At 39.4% G+C, this 12,602-nt stretch overlaps 1 protein-coding gene across 1 annotated transcript in view; it reads left to right on the top strand.

Moving 5' to 3' along the window:
- COL25A1 (collagen type XXV alpha 1 chain) overlaps positions 1-12,602 on the top strand; it is a 409,341-nt gene that overhangs the window by 317,929 nt on the left and 78,810 nt on the right. Inside the window, exons 13-14 of the mRNA XM_073340873.1 lie at positions 9,110-9,163; positions 10,693-10,719. Of these exons, the coding sequence (XP_073196974.1) occupies positions 9,110-9,163; positions 10,693-10,719 (81 nt within the window). The remainder of the gene's footprint in view (positions 1-9,109; positions 9,164-10,692; positions 10,720-12,602) is intronic.

Here is a 12,602-nt window from a genome sequence, read left to right as displayed (position 1 = left end):
ATCCCAGTCCTGCAGGGCACACAGTACCTGCAAGGTGAAACAGGCTTTCAACTCCCTTTGGTTCCTTTGCATGTCTTTCCCACAGCTTACAGGATATCAAAACAATTCTAAGATATATTTGGGGTATTATGCAATGTCTCCATAGTATGTAGTATCAAAGTCCAAGGGCAAAATCTGAATTTGTGTGGACCTAACACAACTTAATAAAAGCATGTGCAGAGAAAGACACATGCTTCTCGCAGTTGTCCAGACATTAGCTCAGTTATCAGAAGCCAAAGTCTTCTCAAAGATAGGTACTACAGCAGGCTTCTGGCAAATCCTCCTTGCTAAAGAACCTGTACTATTAATGACATTCATGATGCTGTTTGGAAGCCCCTGTTTTAATTGTCTTCCATTCAGCATATCTTCAGGACCAGAACATTTCCAAAAGAGAATCTTTCAGATTGTGTCAGGTCTGCCTGGCATCCTTTGCCATGCAGATGAGGTGCTGGTGTATGGCAGAGATAAAAATGAACATGAAAAGTGACTACATGAAGTTTTGAGATGCTGCCAACAAGCTGGCCTCTCTCTGAATGGGAAATGTGAATTTGGAAAAAGGAACACACAAAATTTGTTGAACACACAATTAGTAAACAGGGAATGCAGCTGGATTCAGACAAACCGAAGGCATTACTCATCTTACCTTAATCCAAAGACATTTTTGCTGTAGGAAGATTCCTGGGCATGATAAAACATTTTGTAGAATTCTTAACAAATTTAGTTCATCTAACAAAACCCTTAAGAGATCTCCTTCATGGTCATAATACATTTATCTGGGGGAGCACACAACAAAACCCATTTAATAAAATAAAAGAACTACTGATATCGCCACATGTTTTTGCACAATATCCAATAAAATATCCAGCAGCAGATGAATCTTCATATGGTTTAGGATCAGTGCTCACACAAAACCACCCAGAAGGAGACCAGAGGCTGTTGCATTCATATCAAGAAGGCTTACAGAAAGCGAGCAGCAATATCCTCAAGTGGAAAAGGGAAGCTCTAGTAGTCACTTTTGTCTGTGAACAGTTCAGTGCATATCTGTTTGGCTGGCATTTGAGTATTAAAACAGACCAAAAGCCTTTAGTGGCATTATGATGTTCAAAATCATTGGATGACTTTCCGCCTAGGATTCAAAGATTTTGACTATGGCTGCTTTCTACATTGAACATATAGCAGGGAAAGCACTCATAGCAGCAGACACTTTCTAGATCCCCAGTTGAGCAGCCACAAATGGAAGAAAAAGCTTTAGAGAAAGATGTCAAAGTCTACATTGTCCTTTTTCTGGAAGCAATTCCAGCATCTGCCAGCTGACTTCAACAAATTGGAGATGAACAGCTAAAGGATAGGAGTTACCAGAAACTGACTCAACTTTGCCAAAGTTCTGGAGCCAAATTCCACCAGACCTACTACAATATTGGCAGAATCTAAATGACCTTCACATGACTGATGTTTCTGAAAGGATGGTTCATTCTGATCCCGATGGTACTTCAGAAAGAGATGCTCTCCAAAATCCATGAGAGACACCAAAGCATAAACAAGTGCAGGGCATGAGCACAACAATCCATGTGGTGGCCCTGTCTGAGTAGGCAAATTCAGAGCTTAGTAGAGGGCTATGAGATATGTAACAAGTAAAAAAAAAAATTGCCAGAACCATTACTCTCTACAAAGCTACCTGACAGAACTTGGCAGCAGGTAGCCACAGATTTGTTTTCTGGAAAGGACTCGCACACATTATTGTAGTTCTCCAGATGTATTCACTTGGACATACTTACACACGCTTCATCAGCACAGGTCATCCAGAAACTAAAGTCAGCATTTGCAAGACATGGAGTTCCTAAAGTCTTCATATTTGGTAATGGGCCTTAATTTACCTATGAAATACTGCTAGCATTTGCACAGGATTTTGATTTTGAACCTCATTGTAGTAGTCCCCTTTATTCCCAGAGCTACTGGGAAGGGGAGAAACAGTGTAGACTTTAAAAAGACTTCTTCAAAAATCAGTGGATTCATAACAGAAGACTCCTGGCATATCAGTCAATATGCCTCGTGTCTGGACTATCTCTGGTAGAACTTCTGATGTCAGGGTGACTAAGGACTGACCTGAAGGAATTTTGAAAACAGGATGCTGGAATAAAAATTCTGCAACAAAAAAACTTCATTATTCAGCACAGAAGACAAGCACTACCTGAACTGAGACGAGGGAACAAAGTTTGTCTCAAAAGCTCCCAGACACTTGGAGCTGTTCCCAATTTGGCAGAAACTCCCCGATCCCACCTAGTAAAGACTCCTAAAGGACTCTTCAGAGGAATCGGGTTCATCTTCAATATTTTGCAACACAACAAAGAGAGGATCTGGGTCCTACAGATATTCTACCAGGAAGTGAGCCTCCTCGACAGGAAACTCCATGCATAAACTCAACAGAACTGACAACATGGTCTGGAAGACTGATCAGAGCCCCTGAAATGCTTAGAATACTACTCTGGACTATTTTAATGCAGTTGATAAGGGGACATAGTAGTGTAAATAGTTTTAAGAAAATTGAAGTTTATTTTGAACTGTTCCACTGAATGTATCCGATGAAGTGAGCTGTAGCTCACGAAAGCTTATGCTCAAATAAATTGGTTAGTCTCTAACGTGCCACTAGTACTCCTTTTCTTGTTGTACATTGGTTTATAATTTAAGTTGTAATATTTAATGAAAGAGAAAGGGAGATGTGAAGTGATTATAGAGTTCCTGGTCTTTCACAGTAACCAGAGAAGACCAGGATGTGTTGCAGCAGGGAGCTTAATGAATGTAGGAACTTCCTGGTTAGGGGGTTCTTTAGTTGCTGCATAAAGCTTCGTTCTTTGTATTTGTATCCTCACACTACTGTCAGTTCTAGAAATTCTCAGAAGTTCTGGGTGGTAGGTGGTGTTATTCAGAATGGTTCGCCCATCCTTAGCGATAATGTAATATAATGATGTTTCTGTGTTACGCATTGGCATCACAGCTTACTGAAACAACAGTTATCTTTAACAGTGGCAATCCTGTGATCTCTATAGCAATAGTGAAGGCTGCTTAACTTGTTAGCATGTTGCTGCTGATTTTGCATTACTGTGCATATTGTCCCATCAGTGCACTTGGAGTTAATGTGCAGAACTCCACTTAGCGTTGATGGCGGCTACATGCCCAGAAGCTGACTCCTGTAATATATTAAAGCCTCTGAATGTTTCAGCCTATTTGTGTGTTTGTTTGAAAATATACCATCATTACTGCACAAATGAGGACCATCTCTCTGTATTATTATAAACAACAAAAAAATCCTCCTGGGTCAGCAGTATTATTTTTCTGTGTCAGTGGTCAGCAGATAAACTACTTATTTAGAGGTCAGAGCAGGAAGTTGAGCTCAACTCATGAGCTGGTGTTACATTGTCATGGAGTTCTGAACTCCACTGAAGTCACTTTGTCTCTCTGTGTCTGAGTTTCCTCCATGTGTAAAATTAGGATGATGCTTCTCTACCTTACATAGGATTTGTGTGATTTAACTAGTGTTTAGATAATGCTTTGAGATGCTTGGTTTAAAGACACTGTAGGAATCTAAAGAATTACGTGCCTGATTCTGATCTCTTTCATACCAGTATAAATCCACTGATGGAATTCATCCTGATTAATACCAGTGTAAATTAAATCAGTACTCAGTCCTTTATTGCGTGTAGCATGTTCCTTTTTCACCACTCCTGTCCCGCACAGACTGCGCAATATGCTTCGTGGTCCATTTTTGGCAACTTCCGTAATACTGCGCTATGTGATGTGACTAAAATTCCCCATTCTTATTGCTGACAAGGTAGCTTTAAAACTTCTACCAATGTGCACCAAGGTCCAAAGTCACCATTGCTTAGGTCACAACATACCTCTCTCTGGGTTAGGAAGAGACTACAGGAAGCTTCATGTTCTTTTGCCCTGGGTTTAGCTAAAGTGACTTGATGTCAGACTGCCATGTGGTGATCCTGTGGCTGCAGTATTTAATGTTTATCCATTATCCATGTTTAGGAACATGGACAATGTAACTCACTGTTCCAAGTTTTATAGCTCTTTGGCCACATTGATATTAATTTTTGAAAAACAATAACTGCAACCCATGCACTTTTTCTGATATTTCATTGTCTTTTGTATAGGCAGTCACATTTTTTTTTCAATATATGATCCTTCTTTAGAGGTGAATGTTGTGTTCTTAAAGGCTAGGAAGTGGTACGGTTGGTAATGCAAAAAAAGTTAAAGTATATTAAAACTGCACTTTTGCTCTAGAAGGAGTATTTGTATGTTTACAGTCTTGGGACATGTTTTCTGTGGACCTGATTGCCACCATTGCTTCTGCAAGGACACCAGATCAAACAAAACTGACAGCAGCTGGGAGGTGTGCGCAGCAGAGAAGCTACCAGCACCATGACATCTGCTGCTGGACATTGTGGAAGCTTCTCTACGAACTACTGTGTCAAGTGGGCTCCACAGAGCTGCAAAACCCACTTCAAGAGGCAGGGCGTATCCCAGCCCACATTAATACTAATAGAAGCGGTGTTTGCTAAGATGCTGTTCCTGCATATGACAGGGTGGTTCTGTCGTAGGCATAGCATTAGTAGCCAATAGGAGCATAGCTTTGAAGAAGCCATCTAGCTGGGTGTGGAACAGAGAAGCAGAGCGGAAGAACTGGAGCTGGAGATTCCCTTGGATCCACACGGGGTTGGGAAGCTGCAATAGTTCTTCCTCTGCAATCCCCGGAGCTCCTCCCTGCAGGGAAAGGATTACAAGGGAAGTCTCCAGGGGTGACTTTACAGAGTTTCCTGGGCCCTATGTCCATCTTCCATGGGAGGACACAATACAGTCCTCATTCTTACTTTAATTAAGAGCTTGGATTATATTTTACGCACTAAAAGATTATAGGACATGTTATGTTTGCTTGGTGGTCCCCGCTCCCCCCTTAGAATGATGGTGCCTTTTTTCCCCCCAGAAGTTTAAAAAGAGCGGGCCATTACCTCAACTTTGGAATGTGCTCTGAACAGAGTAACTGTTTGGGGGGTGGAACCCCCTCCCCCAAATCCTGAATAAATTATAGAGCTAAATGTTATACAGAAGACAACTATTTCCACAATCTAACATCTTTGTTATCATCATTGTTAAGGATAGACTTCAGCACTAGTCAGGAAACACATCCACTGCAGCATAGCGAATGTCAAATTATCTGTGATTAAAGATTTAAATTCAGAGCTTTCTTCATTTTACCAATGCCAAGTTGAAAAACAATCTGATTGAAATTATTGCATGTGATAGCCCTGTTGAATGACCAATTTTTCCTTTGGTGCCTCATTTCCTTAAAAAATGGTGTAACCACTTTTCCACCTTAAAAATGACATAAATCTTTTGTTTCTCTTTGAAACAGTTACTTGAATGGTTGAAAAAGACCCAAGCAGTGTTTTACATTATGGTTTTAAAATGTGTTTTGGTTAAAAAAAAATATAAAGTAATAAGCCATACTTTGTAACAAAGGCATTCAACATTATTTTCAGCCTAACTACTAAAATGGTCAGTTGGGACCAATAAACTCGAAATAATGTTGTGTTTTAAGGTATAGCAGAGGAAGCACCATCAATCTATCTACATTTAAAATGTCAGCTGCTGTTTTGCTTTTATAACTACCTGTGGAATTTCCTAATCAACTGAGTGTTTGAAATGTTGTCAGGGTTTGGGGGTTTTTTTGTTTTGTTTTTTGAAAGACTTTGAAAAACAGACGTTAAAAACCATCAGTGTATATGGCCAGATCCTACCCTCGGTGCCAGTGATGCAACTGAAGAGCAAAATGTGGTCCATAGTATAGAGAGATCACACAAGCCGTAATGGATTGTGTGACAGTGTCCCACTTTGAGATTTGACTTTCCCCTAGAAAAAAGTTGCAACTTGCAAAGTTCCCTTGTGTTCTGCTGCTCTTCGTAGTGCATTACCCAATACTCCTTAGAAACAGCCAGACTGTAGGTTTCTGCCATTTTCCCCCTGTTGTGGTTGTCTTCTCTTTGCTTCTACTAGATTCTTTGCAGGGCTGGCCCTCAGTTTGGTGGGCTGTGAAACAATTTTCATATGCCCTTCTCTCCCCGCTGATGTAAGGCACTCCTGTCCTGTATGGTCACACCACCGTTCAGCTCAAGAGTTTTGGAATAGCTTAGTAAAATAAGCCTTTGGAGCACCCCAATACTTGACTGAATTATTATCTGTAAAAAGGTGCAGGGGTAGGGGAGGTCTTTAGTTTCTCACTTGCAGGAGAGATGTAGCTAGTTGCTTGCACTAGGGTACAGGGCCAATGTTTAGGAAAGTTTAGTACAGGGCAATGATACAAACTAGCTGAGTGAGGGTACTGATAGCTCTGAGTTGGCTGCCAAGTTTTTGAGATTTCACGTGTGCATGGTGCTAAGAATAATCAGCAATATCATAGCTGATTCACCCATCAAGACTCTCAGAAAACTAAATGGGCTCCTGGAAAAGAGTACGATGAAAAATTGAAGAGGGGGTATTGTGTGTATTAAAAAAAAATCAGAACATGAGATAATCCCTGCAATGCTGGCCATTAAATTCAGAGGAGGATAATCCGTTCAAATGTATGTTATTCATGTGCTGTCCCTCCAGATATATTTTCAGTTTCTCCTTTCCCCCATAGCTCTCTCTCACTTGGTACCGACCACCCTGGAAACCCAGCACAGGGCTTAGGCAGAGTAAATTATAGAAACCCACAGGGGGGGTCAGAGATGGAGTTTTGTTTTAGGAGGGATTTATTATAACTCGATAAAAGCTTCAGCATTTCATTTCACTTCAAGGAAAATCAGATGAATTTTCTATTCTACTTATGCATCCTCTCTTTACCATACCAATAACTATGGGCATTAATACCACTGATGTGCAGGCCTAGGAAGAAGGTGGAGGCTTGGAACCCTGATACTTTGATTAAAGACTTAAGCCCTTGGCAAGTGTCAGCAGACAACAGCTGTTTTAAAGTGAAGGGGACAGAAATGAACAATGACTTGTTTTTTGGAAGGGTGGAGAAATGAGTAAATATACAAGTGCTCATTCCATCTCAGTGTCTCAAATGACAGTTCTCTTTAAGTGACTTTTAGATTGTCCCTTTGTAGGACATGGATGTTTGATAGCCAGTACATTTAAATCCTAGCTTCCTGATAGATCAGATTTAATTGCTACAGTAGCTGGCTGTAGGGTTCCAAGCCTCCAGGTTTGTCCTGAAGTCTCCAGGAATTAAAGATAAATCTTTAATTAAAGATTATGTCATGTGATGAAACCTCCAGCAATTCATCCAACCAAAATTGGCAATCTAAAGCTGAACCCATTTAAAAATATTGACAATGAATTGCCATATAACTCTCTGTGACTATCATGGTGCTCTGATGGCTAATTCCTCACCCCCTGCTTGGAAAACATCCCTCCTTAATGTCACAAATGCTTTTGGGAGAATCTCAACATTCTTGTTTTGTATTATTCAAATTACCCAACTCTTGATAATCATAACATATCCCACCTTTTTTATGACCTAGTTCAGAAATAGAATGCTACATGACTGTGAGGAATGGGTACTTCAGAGCTGTGGTTTATAACTGACCATAGCAGTTAGGGATGGAAAAAGCATCTGGCAATGGAAGATTGTGTTCTGGAAAAGTAGAATCTCTCCATAGTAGTTGTGGTTGCAAGCAGCTTCCATTTTAATTGCCCTCTAACTTTGACTTTCAAAACTGGTTTGTTTTTTGCTAGATTTTCTCTGAAGGCAGAAGAGAATATTTCTGCAAAGTCTGAAGAAATTTTCCCAGTTTTTTTTCATTATTATTATTATTTGGTCAGCTCAGTTCCCTGTGTTATGTTAGTGTCTGTCTCTAGCTTGGCTACAATGGAAGCTGATGAGTGTTCAGCACTTCTTAAAACCAGACCACTTTATTTAGGTACCTAAATATAGATTTACGAGCTAACTTTATACATATATGTTTTTAAAATCTTGACCTCTATGCCTTTTGATCATGTTTGATCAACGGTCGAGTGAAGGTAAGCTGTGCTATGCATGCATGTGGTTAACGGTTATCTGAGGAACATGTATACCTTATTAGGTGATTGAATGAGGCAGGGTTCTGTAGGAGTCATTATTAGATTGGCCAGCACCACTAATTTCTTTAATAATTGGTTGACCTCTCCATTACATTTATTTAAAAAATTTTAAATGGTGTCTTTATTTATCTACACAGAGGGGGGAAAACATGGGAAATTCATAAAGTGGAAAAAAAAGTGTTTAAAAAAAACAATTAAAGTTTGTAAATTACAATGTTCTTACCTACCATTCAGACATTTCCTTGCTTTTAAGTGGTTGGGTTTCATAACCTTACACTGCCTACACAATAAACAAACACTACTGAGCATTAGCTAATTACTGTTATCCCAACCTGCGCATCTTTGAATGGGCACCTCCTGGTTCTCCATCCTCAGTTTCAGGCCATGAGAGTTGGGCAAACAAGTCCATATTCAAAAATAAAAACAACACTCTACTTCCCAAAACCTCTCACATTTCTAGAATTGGACCTTTTTGAAAGCTAACATTTGTTGTCATGGGTTTTCACATGCCTCTGCACATCTCTCCTCCAGAAGTACCAAAATAACTTTTTTTTTAAAAGGCCATTATTGTGCTATTTCCAGGCCAAAGAGAAGGAGGACATGCTAGCAATCTTCTTAGAAAGATGTATGAGGATAATGGCCAGTTTTGCTGACTCAAGGGCCCTGATCCTCCTCTGAGGATAATATGATACCATTGTAACTCCACTGACTTCGGTAGAGTTATTCCTGATTTATACAGGAGTAAATGATATCATAATCAGCCCCAAGAGGTTCAGCAAGCTTCATATTAGCATCCCAACTTTTGGGGTCTTACCCAAATTGAACCCTTTTTGAGGTTTCTCCATCACTACTACAAACCCAATAGGAGACATTAGGTGGAATATTGCTGATATTCTTCATCTTCTTTTTCTTAACACCACGTCTTTATTTGTTGTCATTCTAGGGTGAGCCAGGTTTGCCCGGCGAAATGGGAGAAAGCGGAGCACCAGGGCTTAAGGTTAGTGTAGAAAACCAACTGAAAAATAAAGCACAGTACAGGTATGTATATGGATGATAGTGTCATGCTTTTTTATTTGTATATCATGATTAATTTGTAATGGGCTCTGCCTCTCTACAGTGTTAAGTGGTATTAAGAGACTTTAAACATTTCACCATAAAGGGGCATGTTCTTTTGCTGCACATGCATAGTTCCAGTCAACATTAGTGACGAGTATATGTGCACTGCAAGGCAAATATGATGCAAGCGTTTAGGAATTTGGAAACCTGTTTACATAGTGTTGTTTATACTTCTCATAATGCATTTCAGACCCTTTTTTAAGAACTACTGCAGTCAATTCTTTGATGAATGTCAGGATTAAATCTTGAGGTCTGAGACTGCTTCTTTGGAAGTTAACAGCAAACTTGAGTGGGAGAAGGTTTGAGTCCATAGTTATGGCAAAAAGAAAATGTTGCCTTGCATTTATTTTTTTGATTATTATTCCTTACTTGATTCCGAACAGATGAAATTGAACACACAAAACTTGATAACTTTGTCTGAATAAAAATTAGACACATCCAAAATGCTTTGATTGTTGGGCCTCTCAGAAAGGATAATACCAATTTCTAATCCCATCAGCTGTGTCTGTGTGTCTGTGCGGGCACATATGCCTCTCAGCTGATTTTACAGATCACATTGCTATTGACAGCTAGCCAGGATAGTCTTTAAAATGTACTGACTTGCCGCTTGTCCATCAGGAAAGAAAACAAGCCATTTGGGGCATACCCTTTTCTTGTTTAAACGCAGTGAATGCAAAGTATTTGCAGTTATTGCTTAATTCATATTCACAGCAGTATTCTTGGAGTTGCCAAGCAACCATCAAAAGTGGTGTGGATAAGCTAGAATGGTCAAAAATACAGAGATGAGTTGCCAGGGTCAGATTCAGTGTATGAAAGGGGATTTGCCATTGTACTGGCTTCTCACACAAAGTGTAATTAAAAAGTAATGGCTATAAACTGTCTTTTTTTATATAGAATTCTGCAAGCATTTTTTGCTCTCTACCAGATTATGAATCTAGACAAGATATTTAAGGGGTTTCTGTTTCTCATTAGGTGTCCTCCAAACTCCTCTCCAAACGTCAGGACCGCTCTCTTTTTCATTTTCTTCTCTCCCTCAGTCCCTCCAGAGTAAGGTGGGCTTGGCACATCTCCCTCTGGTTCCTCTCGGTCCTAATGGGTGGCTTCACAGAGCCATGAAGTTGTTCCTCACTTCCCTTAATCCAGAGTGAAAAACCAAGATGAGCCTTCCACACAACTGACCAGCCTTTTGCATTGCACTGTGTGTAATGTGTTGATGCAGCCCATCAGATTATAGTATTGAATCCTTTCTGACATGGCTTCTTCTATTGAATAATCTGTAATATTAAATGAAATTCAGCTGCTCTACAGTGTCTTGCATTAAATATGTTATCTAATGTCTCTTCTGTTGAGTTATCTAATGACATCATCTTAATAACGTCAAGATTTCTTTGTTCCTACTGTTTTGATCAGGGTGACCCTGGAGAACGAGGAGAAAAGGTGAGGCATATTTCACTTTCCCTGTGTTTATCTTGTTTTGAAGAATTGTGAATGCGCAGGCAGCAGTGAGGACTGATCTGTTAAAAAACAACAACCTGCTGTGTTAAAAATTATTAACTAGAATTCAGTCACTGAACTGACAAAACTGTGGACCCTCTTGTGGAACCCTTTATTGGGGCTAAGTAGCACTTACTCATGCAAACAATTCATTGACTTAATGAAACTACTCGTGTGAGTCCTGTATGTGCTCACTAATATATGCTAGGGCTGCGCAGGTGGACTCTGATATTATAGTATTTTTAAAGAATGTTCCTGCTTTGAATGAACAGAAAAGCAAGCTGGTTTGCATTACTTGGTGTTGGTGTTGTGAGTGTCTGTGGGCAGTAGTTTCTTGGAAAGGCAGTCAGATAGGACAGTGATATCTCATTTTACTCATGTTGAGTTCTCTGTTGCAGCCCAGCTCTACTTGAATAAGGGTGAGAGAATAAGGGTGAGAATAAGGATGGATGGCCCATCCATCTCAACTTTAGACTGCATGAAAAAGGACAGGAACACAAATGCGCTACTTGTTCTCACTTGCATTGGTATCAATGAGGAACAACTCCATAGAAATCAATGGAGTTACACCAGTATAATATCACAGATCAGAATCGTCCCCACAGTACTAGTAACTATGGGTCTGATTCTGTTCTATCAGAGCAGAATTCTAATGGGACTACTCCTATAAGAAAGTGCTACTCTACATGAGCAAGGCTTATAGAACCGAGCCTCCCTTTACTCTCCTGAAGCAGTGTAATAGATTGAAAACAATGGGGCTAGTCAAGGAGTAAATTTCTCTGGCTACATGCCATCCAGACCTCAGGAAAATCCTGAAATGCACCTTATACTTGGGCCAGGAGGGAAATGGCATAGAGAATCATCCCCAACTAGCTACATAAGCAGATGGGGTGGGAGGCCAGGATTGGGCCATACCTTTTTTAAAAGGTTTTTTCTGTTTGTTTTATTTGGGCAACTTTTTTAATGATCCTAGTCAGGAAAATTTCCAAAATGGTTTCAAAAGCAATGAGAATTCCTTAACAAATATTTTATAAATGACAGCCATCCATTACTTGTATAAGAATTCCTTGTGTTTGACATGGGTTCACTGGTACACTCTTTGGTCCAATAGTAGATAATATTTATCAACAAATTTTAGTTGATGAAAAAAATATTTTAAAAAATCCCCTCTCTTTCAAGAACTCAGAAGCCTGCAAAAGTCTTTGGGCCTGATTCTCATTTAAACCTTTTACACTTCTCTGGCCAGCAAGGGGTGAGTCAGTGTAAATTAGGATTCAGCCTTTCTGTACAGGTGAAGCTTTTAAAATATTTCTTTTAAAAAGCTATCAACAATTTTTAAATAGGGACATTTTCTCCCAGGCAATGACAAGAGTACTACTTCAACATTACCTCTTTGAGTAATGCTTAGCATTTACATGGAGACATGAATGGTTTTGGTAGCTTATTCTATATTTTAGTTAAGTTTTGCTAACTTCACACTGATTCATGGGGAAATACTTGAAATTCAAAGAGCATATCATGAATTGCTTCAAAATCATAATAAAAATGTATTGGAAGCCAGTAATTGCCAACTCTGTTTGATCAAATGCGTCTATCAATGACTTTGTGGTGAAAAATATTTACTGGTTATTCCTAATGCTGAATCATCATAAAATCATTCCTTTGTCACTGAACCAGAATGAACTGGGGATGTCTGTAGACTAAATGAACAAGAAGATGAAATGACATGACAGTTTGTATTTACTCAAGGAACTGTGAAGAGGTTTATAACTTTGAAATACCTTTCCTATCAGTGATCAAATATAACAGTTGTGTAAGTTATATTT

This window comes from Lepidochelys kempii, chromosome 4 (genome assembly GCF_965140265.1).
Source record: "Lepidochelys kempii isolate rLepKem1 chromosome 4, rLepKem1.hap2, whole genome shotgun sequence".
NCBI classification, from domain to species: domain Eukaryota; kingdom Metazoa; phylum Chordata; order Testudines; family Cheloniidae; genus Lepidochelys; species Lepidochelys kempii.
The sequence above is the reverse complement of the archived record's forward strand: the minus strand, read 5'-3'. Positions and strand labels throughout refer to the sequence as shown.